General features: G+C 33.6%; 1 protein-coding gene across 16 annotated transcripts in view; it reads right to left on the minus strand.

Annotated features, from left to right (window-relative positions):
* The window catches only part of ARL6 (ARF like GTPase 6), a 64,446-nt gene that overhangs the window by 42,324 nt on the left and 2,729 nt on the right, over positions 1-19,393 (minus strand). For all 16 annotated transcript variants that reach the window (XR_012024457.1, XR_012024453.1, XR_012024459.1 and 13 more), the window contains 4 exons: positions 18,778-18,927; positions 11,601-11,662; positions 11,093-11,161; positions 6,993-7,087 (listed from right to left, as the gene is read on the minus strand). Coding sequence is in view for 4 of the 16 variants with exons in the window: in XM_072812337.1 (XP_072668438.1) it covers positions 6,993-7,087; positions 11,093-11,161; positions 11,601-11,662; positions 18,778-18,900 (349 nt within the window). In the remaining 12 variants the exon portion in view is untranslated. The remainder of the gene's footprint in view (positions 1-6,992; positions 7,088-11,092; positions 11,162-11,600; positions 11,663-18,777; positions 18,928-19,393) is intronic.

Here is a 19,393-nt window from a genome sequence, read left to right on the forward strand (position 1 = left end):
CATTGGGCTCCCTGCATGGAGCCTGCTTCTCCCTCTATGTCTCTGTCTCTGTCTCTCTCTCTCTGTGTCTCTCATGAATAAATAGATAAAATCCTTAAAAAAAATCCTTTTAAAAGAATGTTCACATCAGGTCTATTCATAATGGCCCTAAACTAGAAACAATCAACAGGATTCTGGATAAACAAACTGTGGTATATATACACAATATAATGTTACATAGTAATAAAAGGAATAAACAAATGATACACACAACAGTACAGGGACTCCCCAAAACATTATGTCAAATAAAAAAACTTATGCACAAAAATATATGTGCTTTCCCCTTCATTTACATGAAACTGTAGAATAGGCAAAATTAATCTGGTGATAGAAATCAGATTAGTTCTCTGGTACAAGGTGTGGAGTGTTGATTTGGATAGGGAGTGAAAGAACTTTCTGGTGTAATGAAAATTTTGTTCCTTGATAGGCAGTGTAGTTATATGAGTGAATGCGTTTGTCAAAATTACTGAACTATATACTTAAGATCTAAGCATTTGACTGTAAAGAGCTTATACATCAATTTTAAAAAGTTAATATGTAGGGTGGCCAAACGGATTAAAAAAAAATGAGACCCATCTATATACTACCGCCTACAAGAGACTACTTCAGAACCTAAAGACACAAACTGAAAATGAGAGTATGACACAAGATATTCCATGCAAATAGACACAAAAGAAAGCTGGGGTAGCAGTACTTATACCAGATAAAATACATTTTAAAATAAAGATTGTAACAAAAGACAAAGAAAAAAGCATTACATAATGATAAAGAAATCAATCCAAAAAGAGGCTTATAATAATTGTAAATATTTATGTACCCAACATAGGAACATCTGAATATATAAAGTGGGTATTAACAGAGAAAAAGGGAGAAAGTAATACTAGTACAAGAATAGTAGGGGGCTTTAAGACCCCATTACATCAATGGATAGATATTTTAGACAAAAATCAATAAGGAACTTTGATCCATGGCTTTGAATGAACACATTTAACCTGATGGATTTAACAGATTTATACTGCTTATTCCATCCCCAAACAGCAGAATACATATTCTTTTCAAGTATACATTGAATATTCCCCAAGACAGACCACATGTTAGGCCACAAAACAAGTCTCAATAAATTTAAAGAGACTCAAATCATATCAAGCATTCTTTCTGACCACAACAGTATGAAACAAAAAAATCAATTACAAGAAAGTGAATAGAAAAAAAACACAAATATATGGAGGCTAAACAACCAATGTGTCAATGAAAAAAATAAAAAAGGAAGTAAAAAATAATTAGAGACAAATAAAAATAAAAACACAGTGATTCAAAATTTTAGGGAAATAGCAAAAGCAATTTTTTAAAGAGTTTTGTTTATTTATTTTTTAGAGAGACAGAGATACAGAGTATGAGTCAGGAGAGAGGCAAAGGGAAAAGGAGAGAGAGAATTTCAAGCAGGCTGTGGTGAGCACAGAGCCTGATGCAGAGCTTGACCTTACAACCCTGAGATCATGACCTGAAATGGTATCAAGAGTTAAGACACCTCACCAACTGAGCCATCTAGGCACCCCGCAAAAGCAGTTTGTTTGTTTGTTTAAAGAATTCTTCTTTAAGATTTATTTGAGAAAAAGAGTGAGTATGCACAGAGGGGCACAGGGAGAGGGAGAAGGAAAGAAGCAGACTCCCGTTGAGTGTGGAGCCCAGCACAGGGCTCACTTCCCACAATCCACAAGACCATGACCTGAACCAAAATCAAGAGTCTGACGCTTAACCAACTGAGCCACTCAAGTGTGCCCCTCATAAAAGCAGTTCTAAGAAGGAAATTTATAGCAATATAGGCCTACATCAAGAAACAACAACAAAAAACCCTCAGATAATGTGATCTGTTACCTAAAAGAAAAAGAAAAACAACAAACAAAGCCCAAAGTTACTAGAAGGGAGGAAATAAAGTTCCAGGTGGAAATAAATGAAACAGAGACTAAAAAGCCAACAGGAAAAGATCAATAAAACCAAGATTAAAAAATTGATAAATCTTAGCCAGCCTCATCAAGAAAAAAAGACGGAAAGGACCCAAGTGAATACAATCAGAGATGAAAGAGAAGAACTGATACCACAGAAATACCAAGGATTATAATAGACTGCTATGAAAAATTATATGCCAACAAACTAGACAATCTAGAATAAGTGGGTAAATTTCTAGAAACATACAACCTTCTAAGACTGACACGAAGAAATAGAAAATTTGAACAGATTGATTGCTATTATATGCCAACAAACTAGACAATCTAGAATAAGTGGGTAAATTTCTAGAAACATACAACCTTCTAAGACTGACACGAAGAAATAGAAAATTTGAACAGATTGATTGCTAGTAACAAAATTCAATGAAAAATCAAAAGACTACCTATAAACAAAAGTCCAGGACCAGTGGGCTTCACAGGTGAATCCTGCCAAACATTTAAAGAAGAGTTAATACCTATCCTTCTCAAACTATTCCATAAAATAGAAGAGGAAGGAAATCTTCCAAATTCATTCTAAGAGGCCAGCATTACTCTGATACCAAAACCAGACAAAAACACTCTAAAAAATATTATAGGCCAATATTCTTGATGAATATAAATGCAAATATCCCCAACAAAATACCAGCCAATCAAACTCAATAATATATTAAAAGGATCAAATGCCACAGTCAAGTTGGATTTATTCCAGGGATGTGGAGACTGTTCAATATTAGCAAATCAATCAGCATGACACACCCCATTAACAAAATGAAGGATAAAGATAAAAGCAAAAAAGCATTTGACAAAATACGACATCAACTTATGATAAAAACTCTCAACCAAGAGAGGTTAGAGAGAACATAACTCAACATAATAAGGCCACATATGAAAAACCCACAGTAATATAATACTCAGTGGTGAAAAACAATGTTCTTCCTCTAAAATTAGGACAAGACAATGATGACTAATAAATGAATTCAGTAAAGTTGCAGGATACAAAATTGTTATACAGAAATCTGTTGTATTTCTATATACCAACAATGAAGCAGGAGAAAGAGAAATTTAAAAAACAATCCTATTTACAACTGCATCAAAAAGAATAAAGTACCTAGGCATAACCTTAACCAAGGAGGTGAAAGACTTGTACTCTGAAAACTGTAAGGCACTGATAAAAGAAACTGAAGACAACACAAACAAATAGAAAAATGTACTATGCAAACAGATTGGAAGAATTAATATTGTTGAAATGTCCATACTATCCAAAGCAACCTACAGATTTAATGCAATTCCCACCAAAATACCAATAGTATTTTTCACTGAAATAGAACAAATAAGTTTAAAATTTGTGTTGAACCACAAAAGACTCCAAACAGCTAAAGTAATCTTGAGAAGACTAAAGGTGAAAGTATCACAATCCCCCATTTGAAGCTAAGCACAAAGCTATAGTAATCAAAACAGTATTGTACTGGTATAAAAATAGACATATAGAATGAAACAGAGAGAGAGACCCCAGAAATAAATCCATGCTTATATGATCAATTCATCTGCAACAAAGTAGGCAAGAAAATACAACGGGAAAAGACAGTCTCTTCAATGAATGGTGCTAGACCATGCAAAAGAATTAAACTGAACTACTTTCTTCCACCACTGCAAAAATAAACTCAAAATGGATTAAAGAGCCAACTCTAAGACCCAAATCCATGAAACTCCTATAAGAAGACAGAGTAATCTCTTAAACATCAGCTGTATCAATGTTTTTCTAGATATGTCTCCTCAGGCAAGCAAAACAAGAACAAAAATAAACTATCGATACTACATTAACCTCAAAAGCTTTTACACAGTGAAGGAAACCATCAACAAAATGGAAACCATCAACAAAACCAATCTACTGAATGGGAGGAGATATTTCCAAATCATATATCTGATAGGAGGTTAATATCCAAAATATTTAAAGATCTCATACAATTCAACACCAAAAAATATTAATAATCCAATTTAAAAATGGGCAGAACTGCTGAGGATTTACCCCAAAGACACAGATGCAGTGAAACGGCAGGACACCTGCACCCCGATGTTCACAGCAGCAATGTACACAATAGCCAAACTGTGGAAGGAGCATCAGTGTCCATCAAAAGATGAATGGATAAAGAAGCTGTGGTCTATGTATACAACGGAATATTCCTCAGCCATTAGAAACAACAAATACCCACCATTTGCTTCAACGTGGATGGAAATGGAGGGTATTATGCTGAGTAAAGTAAGTCAATTGGAGAAGGACAAACATTATACGGTCTCATTCATTAGGAGAATATAAAAAATAGTGAAAGGGAATAAAGAGGAAAGCAGAGAAAATGAGTGGGAAATATCAGTGAGGGTGACAGACCATGAGAGACTCCTAACTCTGGGAAATGAACAAGGGGTGGTGGAAAGGGAGGTTGGGGGGCGGGGGACTGGGTGACAGACACTGAGGTGGGCACTTGTCGGGATGAGCACTGGGTGTTATTCTATATGTTGGCAAATTGAACTCTAATAAAATTTTTTTTTAAATAAATAAAATAAATAAAGATGGGCAGAGGTTCTGAATAGACATTTCTCTGAAAAACACATATAGATGGCAAACAGATACGTGAAAAGATATTCAGTATCAATCATCAGGGAAACACAAATCAAAATCACAGTGAGATGTCACCTCATACTAGTCAAAAATGCCCAGAATAAAAAAAAAAAAAAAATCAAGTGCTGAGGAAAATATAAAGGAAAAGGACCCCTCATGCACTACTGGTGGGAATGCAAACTGGTGTAGTAACTATGGAAAACAGTATGGAGGTCACTCAAAAAGTTAAAATTTTTAGAAATGCCATACAAACTGGTAATTCCAGCACTGCGTATTCATTCCAAGAAAACAAAAACACTAATTTGAAGATATATGCACCCCTATGTGTACTGCAGCATTATTTACAGTATGGAACTTATCCATCATTAGATGAATAGATAAGATGCGTTAAGGAACTGATTATTACTCAGCCATAAGGGACGAGATCTTGCCATTTGTGACAACGTAGATAGGTCTAGAGAGTATTATTGTTAAGTGAAATAAGTCAGACAGAGAAAGACAAATACCATGATTTCACTTATATGTGGAGTCTAAAAAGCAAAACAAATGAACAGAAAAACAAAAATTCATAGAGAGAATTGGTGGTTGCCAGAGGAGATGGAATGGGGAGGATGGATGAAATAGGTGAAGGGGATTAAGAGGTATAAACTTCCAGTAATAAAATGAATAAATCACTGAGATAAAAAGTACAGTATATGGAATACAATATTGTAATAACTCTGTATGGTGACAGATGGTAACTACACTAATCATGGTGAGCACCTCAGGATGCAGAGAACTGTTAAGTCATGTATTACACACCTGAAACTAATATAACATTGTGTGCCAACTATACTTCAGTAAAAAAGTAAAATTAAACGAAAAAAATTTTAAAGTTCATGTTCACTTCAGCTGAAATATCCTCTTTTGGGAATCTATTCCCAAAAATAAATGCATCAATACATAAAGATAACTTACTTGGAAAAGGCTTCAATTGAGGAAAAAAACAAGGTTTCCATTGTATTTGAAGCTGATTTGTAGGAATCATTTCATTTTATTGGTCAACATTATAACAGTTTTTGAGGAGAAAGTGGATTAACACAAAGGGAGTGCATAATCAAAAATGTATTCTCAACCTAGATAACCCAGATTAGTGAAAAAGTCACATAAAAAGTACAGACTAGATAATTATTACCCCAAATACTTGAATAAGCTTACGAGTATCCAATAAAAATACCAGTTATTGTGATTAAATAGGAAGAGCTTTTAGAAAGCCTGACACTATTTCCATTCTACTCCTAACAAATCTTTCAAACCATTACCTCTTCCTAAAAGTCATAGCACAAAGACCACTTAAATCACTTCTGATGAGTAGAGTTAGACGGGCAGCCGGGGTGGCTCAGCGGTTTAGCGCCTGCCTTCAGCCCAGGACTTGATCCTGGAGTCCCGGGATCAAGTTCCACATTGGGTTCCCTGCACGGAGCCTGCTTCTCCCTCTGCCTGTGTCTCTGCCTCTCTCTGTGTTTCTCATAAATAAATAAAATCTTAAAAAACAAACAAACAAACCTGTATATCACTGCTCCTTATCTTTAAAAAAAAAAAAAAAAAAAAGAGAAATGCAGAGTTCCACAATACTTACGGAGAATTGTATTGTGGAGGAAAAAAAGAGTATCTATTAATAGATGAATGACAGAATAAATGGTGGTACACTCATAGTATGGCATATTAGGTACCATTAAAAACAATAATTACATATATGCAATTTGACTTGAAAGGATTTCCCTCATTTAGCATTCTCTAAGAACAGGTAGATGTAGAAGACTGCAGACAATATGATCCCATTTTAGTAAATAATAATGTGGAAAAAATACCTAATTGTTAATACTGGTATCTTGAAGAGGTAGGGCTGCCAGTTAAAATTTAAAAATAGAAAAGATCTATTTTAGAAGAATTCTCAGAATAAATATGTAAGAAATGCTGCGTAATCACATATATGCAATCAGAAGAACATTTTTGTTTTGGGGGAAATAAAGGTTGGGGACCTGGAAAACACTGCAAAAAGCTTTGAAATGTAAAAAATACACAGTACTATAGGTAAAAATGTAAATTCTGCATAATTACTATATTTTAATAGTCAAAAACAAAGGGGAGTATGTAGTCATTAATGTATAGATGGTAACTACACCATCTATATTGTACACCTGAAACTAATATAACACTGTATGTTAAGTATATTTCAATTAAAGAGTTCAAAAATTTAAAGTAAGAGATAATTACGTATATAAGTAACACTCTGCCAACACCAAAGAACAAAACATCTTATGTAACTTATCTTATGTAAACTTAAAGCACAGATATTACAGACACACACATACCTGGATGATTCAGCAGAGTATCAAGTTCTTCTTTGGCCACAACCATTCTTAATCTATCACTACTATCAATGACAAAAATAATGGCTTGTCCTTCTCTGTATAAGGAATGAGAAAATGAGAGATAAATTCATACATTTTTCCATGTTTAGTATTCATCTGTATTTCCTAAAGTGTATATTATCTCTTCATTTCATATTAGTTTATATGAGTAATTGATATATTACCATTAGTCATATTTCATGTAAAATAACTTTTCTCGGTTGATAATATAGTAATTGACTTATTTCATCATTAATGACTTATTTCATAATTTTTAAAAAAATTATGAGTAAAACCATAATCCTATTATACAATCACTATTAATATTTTGGAGTAAATAAATTTTGACATATATATTCATATACATTCATATATGAGTACTTACATTTGTATTTAAATAGAATCTTGCTGTTTTACACCCTGCCTTTCTGATATATATATATACATTTCCTTAATCATTTTCTGCAGAATAGTTTGAACTACTTTTATACGAAACATTAAAGCCCTACATCAGTGTTCCTCAAATATTGTTTTTTTTACCATAACCATAGTAAGAAATACTATTTTACATTAAGATGCAGTAGACACACAAGTATACGTTAACTGTATTTGAAATAAGTTTCTGGAAATAATAATAATAGTTACAAATAGCTTTTATTTTATTCTATTTGATTTTTTTAAAGCTGATAACCAGCCACTGAATTGGCTTAAATACTCACTTAGAGATCACAGTGGCACTTAAAAAAATCAGATTTTCTCTGAACTTTTATTTTAATGATTATAAAGTATTCCATTGCATGGATATGCATGTCATCAAATACTATAGCCTTAATAGATTTTTAATCTTCACTATTGTAAAAAACTTTGGAACAAGCATCCTCCTAAATACATTTTTTAAATTTTCTGATGCCCCAAGGCTTGTTCTTAGGAATAGAATTTCTAGGAATACATACAAAATTTACAGTTTTAGATAAACATTGACAAACTGTATTCCAGAAATGCTTTATCAATTTATACTACACTACAAGCACTTTTCCCACCTGCTCTTCAGCAGGACTCTTAACATTTTTTCCACTTTTGCCACTCCAACAGCATATTATTTTACACTGTATTTCATTAATTGCTAGTAAAGTTCAATATCTTTTCATATATTTATTGGACATTTCACCTTATTTTTGGGAATCACTTATTCCAGTCATAAATTAAGATTTTAGAAGTTCAATATCATTAGTAATCACATGAATATAAAAATAAAACAACTTTTTAGTACTGTTTCCTTCTATCATTTAAAAAAAGAAATGAACATAGATTATCACCATACATTACTAGTAGCCATAGAAAGTGATCTGATTGGAAATATCTACCAACAGTTTTAAAAATGTTCCATCTCTTTGAGCCAGTAATTTTATTTCTGGAATTATTCTAAGAAAGCATGAACTATAACAAAGATTCAAAGATTTATGCAGCAAGATGTGCTACCTGAAAGAATTTATAATCTTCAAAAATTGAAAATAGCCTTTTGTCCAAAAATAGAATGATTAAAAAATAGGCACAGGCATATGAAAAAATAATAAGCAGTCATTAGTTATATTCTCTGTATGTTTTCCTAATTTACTCTTATCATAGTATGTTAACTGAAAAAGCAGGATATGAAACTATATATGGTACATAATTTAGAAGACGCCTTTCACAATTATGTAACATGTATATTTTATATTTCAAAATAAAACATAAAAAAGATTAACAATGGTAAATTTATTGTAGTGAGATTTATAGAAAAGATTTTTTATTCTTTTCTTTATTTTCCAAATATTAAAAAATGTGTACTCCTTATATTTTATACTTTACTACTTTTTCGTATCATAAAGATAATATGCAATAATCGCATAATAGTCAACATTATAGAATCATATCCAATGCAAAGTAAACTTCTCTTATAATCTTATTGTTCCAAAAACAAATGCTACTAATGGTTTAGTGCACATTCCACTAAATTTTTTTCTTCTCTGTATATACTAAGCACATATTTGTGTTAAGAGTAGTATTCTTTTTATAATTGAGACATGTTATTGTAAACAGTGTCCAACACACATTCTTCTATGTATATCTTTGCCCATTAGTGCTAGTCATAGGATGCTTTTCAAGAAGCAAAATGATGGCTAGAGAGCATGAACATTTTTCATTTCATTTCATTTCATTTCATTTATTTATTTATTTTTTTTACATTTTTCATTTTAAAAGATAGTGGTAAATTTCCCTGAGAAAGATGTTATATATATTCTCACCGTAAGAGTGACTTATCTTGCCAATAGACACTTGATCTTTTTTAGCCTCTTTCAGTCTAATGCATTAAAATGCACCTGTTCTTTCATAATTAGAAAAATATAGATACAGGATACAAATTTACTATGATTGTAGACTTCTCCATAGTAACTTTATTCACTCTTCAACCTGCAATTTAACTATAGTTTTCCTACATAACTTTTTCCAAAAAGATTTTGAAGAAAAAAGATTTAAAATCAGAGATGTTTCCTTTTTTTAAAGAGCTATTTTCTATACATTTTTGTTATCTGTAATTAAAGTAAATGTCAGTTTATTTATTTTATTTTTTTAGAGTTTTAAATTTATTTGTTCATGAAAGAGAGAGAGAGAGAGAGGCAGGGACAGAGGCAGAGAGAGAAGCAGGCTCCATGCAGGGAGCCTGATGTGGGACTCGATCCCTGATCCTGGGATCACACCCTGAGCCAAAGGCAGACGCCCAACCGCTGAGCCACAGGCGTCCCAAAATAAATGTCATTTTAAAAAAAAGTAGCTAAAATAAATGCATTTTTAAAAAAAGAATTATCAACTGGAGGAAAAATAAGAAAATTCTATACTGAAAACTCACATTTCCTTAAAAAACAAAAACAAAAACAAAAACTTCACATTTCCCCAGAGAATTTAATGCAAGCCCATAAACATGCCACTTTTCCTTTACCAAACTGACTCTCAAATCTGAAGAACTCTTTTTTTCTGTACCTCAGAGGTCCTCTGGATTTATACGATTTAAATAGGACTTCAGTCTATTAAAACACTCATTGAAAAAAATATCTTAAAAAAATCTCCTTTGGCTCACATCTAAGGAATACAATGTTTGTTTCCACATTAGCAGGAAACAGTTATTCAATAAAAATTAAAATCTGATCTGGCAGTCACCGCACTGCCATTCAAGGCGGGAGTTCATAATGACAAAAGGGCATTTTGTCAAGGGATACTCATAAATTTCAGACTCCAAAAGTTACATTGCTTTTATATGATGATAGTATATATGAATATATACTATTATATTAATAGTAATATTAAAAGTTAATGAATTCATTTTAATTACAGATGCAAACCTTGAGAGGGTATAATAATTTGGGTTCTAGTAACTTGACAGTTCTTACTCTGAAGTAATTAGTGAGCACTTTTATTTGCATATGCTGAAAAATATCTTGTTTAGAATTGCTTGTAGAACAAATGGATCAACTGTTGGTACTGTTATTTTAACTAAATTTATTCAATAAATATTTATATTTATAAATATATATGTCTAGCATTGTACTTGGTCTTGAAGAAATAATCTAAGAAATAATCTCTGCTCTTGAAGAATTCACACCCTTATTAGGCAGGCAGCTATGGTACATGACTTTAAGACATAAGAAGTATGGTCAAGTACTATGTGAATACTGAGGACAAAACACCTGGGTAAAATGGTGAAATTTCACAGAGGAGGTGACTTTTGAGTTAATTTTAACTTAATCTTAAAGCATGACTATATTAACCTTAAACTGCAACAAAACAGAACAGAGCATTAAAAACAAACAAAAGCATATGCAAAGATACAAGCTCATAAAGGGCCTGAAGCATTTAAGAAATAATATGAAGTATGATTATACTTTTTTAAAATTAGAAAATGAGCTTAAATGATATAAAAATAAGTATTACAACCTAGCTCATGTAATCCTTTGGATTTATTTGTTAATCATTATTGTTTTTAAAATATAATCCTCTAGTTAACCAACATTTATAAACATACTTACTTATAATAGTGTTCCCAGAGATTTCTGTATCTTCCTTGACCTGACATGTCAAACACTGTAAAAGACAAACTACAGAAAAAAAAAAAAGAAAAACACAAAACAAAACAAACCATGACTACATTATAATCTACTAACTTAAGGTGTTACTTTTACTTAAAATTTTAAATTGTTTTCAAAGAAACCACCCTTGAATATATAATATTCAACTTGAGCCAATTTTTCAAGTACAAGTCCCATAAAATAAATTTTTGGAATATAAATATGATTTTGTAATGAATAACATATATAAAAAGATGTTTTCCTTGCTAGTGATATTTATAAAAATTTGTCTAAACTCTAAATTCTGAAAAATAATACAAAGGTAGTGGTACAAATATTTTAACATCTATGGACTTCTGAAACAACAAATTACTTTTTCTAAGAGTAGAAGGCATAACTAGGTAGATCTAATATTATCATGATCTTTTGCCCACAATTTCTTAGTCACAAGTGTAATAAAGTGAATTACCTGGAGGATTTGAATTTCTCAATGCTGAATCCTATGGTTGGAACTATATCTTGTGATTGAGCCTTTAAGAGAAAAGATACATTGAGAATTTTGCAATTACCGAAGATGAATTTTTCCTCAGGTTAAAAAAAAAAGCATCCAAATTGCCATTCTGAAATTTGCCACCAAAGGGATGACAGAATTAAACAAAATTATAATTTCTGCAGTGAGATCACTGGATGTGAATTCTTCATGGAACTCTAAGGTTTACTAATTATGGATCTGTATGATGTATATGTTGTAATTCACATTTTGTGGCTTGCTGCAAGTTACCACAACCTTGAAGTGGTTTGATGAGTCACTCGGAGTTCACACGCAGGACTTCACACTATGCACTGAGTTTACATATGCTACTGGGGACTGTTCTCATGTCTAGATGGAGAATATATATGGCCCCTGCTTTCAAGGAGCTTCGTATCTAGTGAAAGTAAACAGCAATAATCAAGTAAACTGCAAATGAACATGGTTTCAGAAAGTGATAAGTACAGTGAAAGGTGATTTGGGGATGGGAGGCCACAGAGGAGGAGGGTTGGTATGGGTCATGGAAGAGAGATGCTGCAAAAAAGCCTCTCTGAGAAGTTGACATCTGACGCAAGAGTGAATATCAAAAAGGAGAAATACCATGAAAAGATGTTGGCAAAGAACATTCTAGTCACAGGAATTAGCCAGTATGACCCCAATGTAAGAAGCAATTTGTCACTCAGGAAAAGTAGAAGGCCTGTGTGTGTACAAATGTATCAAGGAGGCAGAGAGCTACATGTAACCAAGAGCAGGAGAGCCTTGAAGGCAGACGTGGGGAATTGTGTGTGGGGAGAAGATTACAAGGGGGCAAGAGTACAGCAAGATACCTGTGAGCAAGTCCCAAGGACAACTGAAATGCCTTAAACTGACAAGTATCCAATGTCTCCTAACACTTCCACCATCAAAACTATTCCTCCTTTTGAATAAAAAACATCATCTACTTTCTGATAACCTACAAGTTATTCCTGCCTCCTCCTTTTTTTTTTTTTACATTTTTTTATATAAACATTCTCTAAACTTTATTGGTCCTATCTTACTTAGTTCAGGTCCTTAACATTTCTTGCTTTATTACAAAAGCCTTCTAATTACTCCTAATTGTTAATGTGCTACCTTAGATGAATTACTCAACTTCAAACTTTAGTTTTCTCAAATGTGAAATCTATTATTATCTTTAACTTACAAAGTTATCATGAGAATTAAACGAGTTAACGCATGCAAAATACTCAACACAGTGTCTGGTCCATAGGAGATACTCAACAAATATCCTAAGAATACTTTCACTGATTTCAGTCTCTTTCCAATTTTCTCCATATAGCAAATGTGTAACTTAAAAAACAAAACAAAAATCCCTGAGTTCATCATGTTGCTCTTGTGTGAAAACAAGAGTAGAAAAGAAATTGTCTCACACCATTATGTTCAATTTGATATTCTACTTGTGAAAATTTAAAATTCAAATGAAAAGAAACAAGCTGAAAAGTCTCTGGAGCTTAGTTACCTTAGTAGCAATGTAGTAGTGAAAAGGTCTCCCTAGAGATGCCTGGTTTTGCCTTTCTGAAGTTTGTTTATTTAGTTTTCTTTCCATCCTATGAGCTACCTATATTCTTCCCAAAATATCTTTCTTTTTATGTTACAATTTATTTCCTGCCATTTGGATTCCTGCCTCAGTCCTTAGGGTTTCTACATTGCACAACAAACTTTGAAATAGTCTCTTAATTTTTATTGTCCCAAAATACCTTACTGTTTTGATTTTTTATTTTGATCACAATTGTGATAAAGTCATCAGCTATTGCTATTAGGAAAAAATATGAGTAATAAAAAAGTGAGGAAGTTAAAATGTTTAAAGAAATTTCAGAAAATATACCTAAAAATAGTAGCCCTATCATCACTGAACTGTAATTAGAACATTTGCATAGCCTCTTCATAATCACCCATCTTCACAAACTGTTTTAACTTGCTGTTTTACTTACTAAAGATAAAATTAATGAACTTTCTTTTCTTTCCATGATTTTGTCTTTTTTTTTTTTTTTTTGAGAGAGAGAGAGAATGCATGAACATACACATGTGAGTGGGGAGGAGGAGAAGGAAAGAGAGAATCTCAAGCAGACTCCATGCCCAGGGCAAGCATGGGGCTTGACCTCACAATCCTGAGATCATGAACTGAGCCGAAATCTAGAGTCAGATGTTTAAGTGACTAAGCCTCTCAGGTGCCCCTTTCCCATTACTTCTAAAGTTCTAATGGAACAATTAGAAAGAAGGAATTCCACAAATTAGTCAGGATAAACCAAGGAATGTGAGCTGGTACTTCTACATTCAAGTGGGATTCATTTTCCTCTAGAGAATTCCAAAATATGATCTCCAACATTAATCTTCCTCTGCTCTATCTAGGAACAAATACATTTGTTCCCTCTCTAAATTGGTCAGGGAATGGTACAAAGCAAGCAAAGAATGTAGGAATTGTTACCTAAGTGGAACAGCCTATCTAAGATAGCCCAAGGACAGACTAACATAAACAAGAATAGAACAGGATTTCTGAGAGAAGATCCTATTTGGTTAGTTTCAATAAGTCAGCTAAAAATGATATCCTTGATATACCATCAATCATCATTCCCTGCCCCAAAATGAAAATTTAAAAAATCACCAACAGTGCATTCATCCCAAAATGTACTTATATACCACAAAATATTATAGGTTCTTAGGATTTAATGTCGAACAATATCAGATCTATGCCCTTAAGGAATTTAAATTTATAATGGGAAAAAATTAATAAATAAGCTACTGATTAAATATGCAGGATAATTTTAGACTATTTTAAATAATATGAATCTGGATGATATGGTAGTACAACAGCATTCATGTTGGGAAAGGGGGGTAACAGAAATTGGGAAAAAAGGTACTTACAGAGTGTATCTCTAAGAAAATACAGTTAAGACCAGATTCTTAAGTGATCAGATTAAAATGCCTTCCCATCCTCACTCATCAGTGTAGAAAACATCAGCAACCTCAATACATTGACAATAGACAATAAACAAGTGTTAGGATAGCGTAAAGCAAGTTTGGGACCAGGAAGTATCTAGTGATCTAGAAACTGATTTTTATCCACAGAAAATAAGAGACATAACTGTAAAATGGACTTATAAATGTTTTTTGCATTGTAGATTTCCATAATTCACTTAATTTACTAAAAATAATGTTACTAATAGTAGATGTAAGCTCACAAGTTCAGATACATGCAGGAAACAACTGTTATAGCTGTCCTGTGTAAGAGGTTTAAGGGTCTTTAAGAAATTCTATTTCAAGTGGTATTTTGGCTACTAGCCCCAAATTTAAAAAGAAAAAAGAAAAAAAGAAAAAAAAAAAAAAAAAAAAGAAAGGCAAAGCAACTTACTGTGCTCTCAGGATCTAGAGTTCAATTGTTCTGTGGAGACAGGATAGTTGCCTAAAGATTAAGTCTCAGGAAGTCGTGTCAGAAAGTAGGTGATCCCCTTAAAATAGACCTATATCAAGTCTAGGCTAGTTCCACAATTCACCAGAGGTAACAGAGAGACAGGGATGTTGGAAGGCAATGGAAGGTTAATTTAAAAAAACTTTAGTTATTGGCTGTGTACCCAGGTTTTCCTGGGGGCTTTCCCTGACTAATATGGTATGTTAGACAGTGTTAATAGGTCACAAGATCACTCTGAAAGGGGGTTATTAGAGTATTTTAAGATCACAGACTAAGCACATGCTGTCTCCTTCCCTTTCCACCCCAAATCCCTAGAAATGACAAAAGAAATTATGAAAAAAAGAAATCTGTAAGTAGGTTAAAAAATAAGGTGTCTTCAAAAGTACATCCTCCTACAGGGAAGAAAGCTATTTCCATCCATATCAAAGATTATTCCTAGGGTGATAACCAGGTCTTAGAACAGATCACTATACTGTTGGGGATGATGGAAGAAGAGACTGTAATTTCTATTTTGTTTCTTGGCTGTTATTTCTGCCAATTTGAGAATAAGAAACACTGGGGGACTGGTCCATTTTGTGGCTACTTTTTGTTAAGAGAGGAAGAGGTGGGGGAAGGGCAGAGGGAGGGGGGGTAGAGAGAGAATCCCAAGCAGGCTCCATGCTCATCACAGACCATGACATGGGACCATGACTGAGATCAATATCTGAGATGAAATCAAGAGTTGGATGGATGCTTAACCAACTAAGCATGGGGCACTTGTTTTGTGACTATTAATGGTGGCTCTGACTTCAATCATTTTGTACTTATTTGAGGCTATTTTTTTTAAGATTTTTTAAATTCATTCATTCATTCATTCATTCATTCATTTATTTATTTATTTATTTATGAGAAAGAGTGTGTATTGAGGGAGAGGGAGAAAGAGAGGGAGAGAATCTGGATCAGGCTCCACACTGAGGATGACCCTGAAATCATGACCTGAGTCGAAATCAAGCATCGAGACACTTAATCAATAGCCTCCCCTGGTTCAAAACTAGTTAAACCAAAAAATTTTTACTTTTGAGGCAATTCTTTGAAGTAGAGAAAAATGTAAACACCTCTGTTACAACAAGCCCTTACCTAAAAAGAACCTTCTTTATAATCTTGCTCACTTACTGCTGATAGCTTTACCTATGGAAATTCAGGTCACTAGTCAGAGTTTCTTTTTTTTTTTTTTTAAGATTTTATTTATTTACTCATGAGAGACACAGAGATAGAGGCAGAGACATAGGCAGAGGGAGAAGCAGGCTCCATGCAGGAAGCCCGATGCGGGACTCGATCCTGGGACTCCAGGATCATGCCCTGGACTGAAGGCAAGCGCTCAACCACTGAGCCACCCAGGTGTCCCAGTCACTGAGTTTCTTAAACATTAGCCTAGACTCATCTGCTGACAGCTGATCCACAATACTGATTATAGATGCAGGCACAATTGAGTTTGGTTCTACTTTTAACATATACTCACTGTTCTCTAAGTTCAATTCTGGACCCCATCCAACTGGATAGGATGCTTTATCTTTCTCTTAAGGACTGATAAAGAAATTTCTTATGATCACCTAGATCAGGAGACAGATTCTAAGCGGGATTTTTAGCCTAGTCTTTTTCCTTATTGGGGAATTCCTATCTTCTTTTTCTCTATCTTGATATACAGAAAACTTCATTAAATGATACTCCATATTTCTCTATCTCCCCTCCTCCAATTTATTCCTTTCCATGGGTAAAAAATTATTCCTTTGACTGTTCAGTTTGTGAAATGGAAGTGAGATTTCTTGGTTCTGCCTCTCTCAACTCTTTCTCTCCTTTCAGTGCCACATGCTTATTGAAAGCATGCAATCTCATCTGACCTTAGCAATGCAATAAACCTGGAAGAGTAGTATCTTTCCCCAAGGAAGAAACCCCAAAATTTTGGGAGGTCAATCTCAATACAATAGAGTGTCAGCAACTCCTCTGAACAGACCTAAGTCTTGCCCTCCAAAATCAATATTTTAAATAAAGCTCTTATTTTTGATCTCTGCCTGACTTCAGCATGTATACCTAGCTGACTCCCAACTCAGCTGGGGAACTCCTTAAAACACCTAAATTGCCTTCCAAATCCATCTTGGGCTTCTAATCCTGGCTGCCTCACACTAATTCCCAACTGAAAATACACCAGCAGTTAGTTGTTCTTATTTGGTAAACTCATCCATGTAGAAAGGAATAATGGCAAGAAAAAAAATAATGGAGTTTTTGCAATTTCCAACCCATGTCCAACTAAACCGAAGCTACTGCCTGAGAAAATGGAGTAGTAGGGCTGCTTATTCTGCCCAAACTATAACACTGTTTGCAGGCAACTATCAGATTTAGGAGCAATATTTCCCATTTTCTAGCCATTATGCCATTAAAAATGTCAGCGGCTTATTTTTTGCTCCGTCTATGTTATTTATTCACTCTACATTTTTCATTAATTCACTAATGGTTTTTACCTAAATAAGTGTATTTACAACTGTAAATGTTAGTTGTCTACCCAATATCCATTCTCCTCTTCTTCCATACTTATAGGACCCCTATAATTTTTGGAAGCAGCGGTATGCCTTACTTTAAAAAATATCCAGCTTCATTTACAGATGGGGTAGCCAATGAGATGTAAGTTAGGATCTGCCTTCTACCTTCTAAGCTTCAGCATTAGGCTCTATATGAACTCCTTTGCCCATAGATTCTACCAAATTTCCAGAAAAGGTAGCAGATATTTCCAAGATTACAAGTGGCCAATTCCACATAATACTGAGTTTAACCACATTTTCTTCTTAAATATTATAATTTACTAGAAGAAATTCTATACACTTATTTCCAGGGCATTATTCTGTGTGTTGCCTAGGGTTACACATTAGCTGGTGCTCCTGGGTAAGCTCTTTAAAGAGGGCTTATTTAGCAAGAAGGCCTATTCTTTTACCTTGCTCTTTTCTCCTCTCTGTGACTTAGAATGCAGTTAACCAAGGTGACCAGGCACTGAGAATAGCAGAACAGAAAGATGGAAGATGCCTGCCTGTCTCATGCCTGACCACATAGCTGCCTTATCAGCCCTGGAATACCTCCTCTGGACTTAGATAATGGAAAAAGAAACCTCTTATCTTTTTTAGTCCACTGTTATGTGGGTTTTCTTTATATGTAGCAGAACTTAACTTTAACTTACACACCACGTGTTAAATGTGCTAGCTTTACATATTTTTTTTCAGTTTTTAAAATTATATGTTCATATAGTTAAATGACTCAAAGTCATTCTGCTTATTACTAGTGATATGCATACCACACTCCTGGGAATCTGTCTAATTATCCACTGAACCCATAAAAATGATTCACCATTCCCTTTGTTTGGTTTCTCTTGTGAAGAGGGAACAAAAAAGAAGGCAATGCTACCTAAAAGTAAACTCAGCACATTTGTGAGGATCTTTTTAGAATAAAACACATCTGGAAAATACTCCAGTTTAAATAATCAAGACTTACATAAAATACACTGTAAATTATGGCTGACTGGCATTTATTACTTAAAGGTACTACAAGCAGGATTTCATAACACAATTATATAAAATGAGGGCAAACAAAAAAATTCTTTATATTAAGTTTCTCTAGCAGAAAATACATAAAGCATGTAACAAAGATACTTACATTTGAAGGTTTAAGTTTGTTAATGATTGTCGTTTTCCCGCTATTATCCAGCCCAAGGCACAAAACATGAACCTCCTTCTTCTTCAGGCCAAGCAAGCCTGAAAGTCTGTCTAGCAATCCCATAATGTGATTCAAATATTTCCAAACCAGCTGCAAGTCAGAAAGTAAAAGAGACGTATCAATAACAGGCAGCTTAGGTATGGAAAATATGAACCTGTGCATCAAAAACTTTAATAATTTAAAGACACAATGATAAAAACCATGTCAATGTAGCTCTGGATTTAGTAAATAAAATTTAAGCTGATTAGCACAAAGGAGTCTTATTTGAAATGCAGATTGGCAGCTTATAACCCTAGGCAACACACAGAATAATGCCCTGGAAATAAGTGTATATTTCTTCTAGTAAATTATAATATTTAAGAAGAAAATGTGGTGAAACTCAGTATTATGTGGAATCGGCCACTTGTAATCTTGGAAACATCTGCTGCCTCTTCTGGAAATTTGGTAGAATCTATGGGCAAATGAGTTCATATAGAGCCTAATGCTGAAGCTTAGAAGGTAGAAGGCAGATCAAAAAAGAGAAAAACAGGTTTCGGCTACATTATTTGAGCCAGTA

Source organism: Canis lupus, chromosome 35, assembly GCF_048164855.1.
Source record: "Canis lupus baileyi chromosome 35, mCanLup2.hap1, whole genome shotgun sequence".
In the NCBI taxonomy this organism is placed as follows: domain Eukaryota; kingdom Metazoa; phylum Chordata; class Mammalia; order Carnivora; family Canidae; genus Canis; species Canis lupus.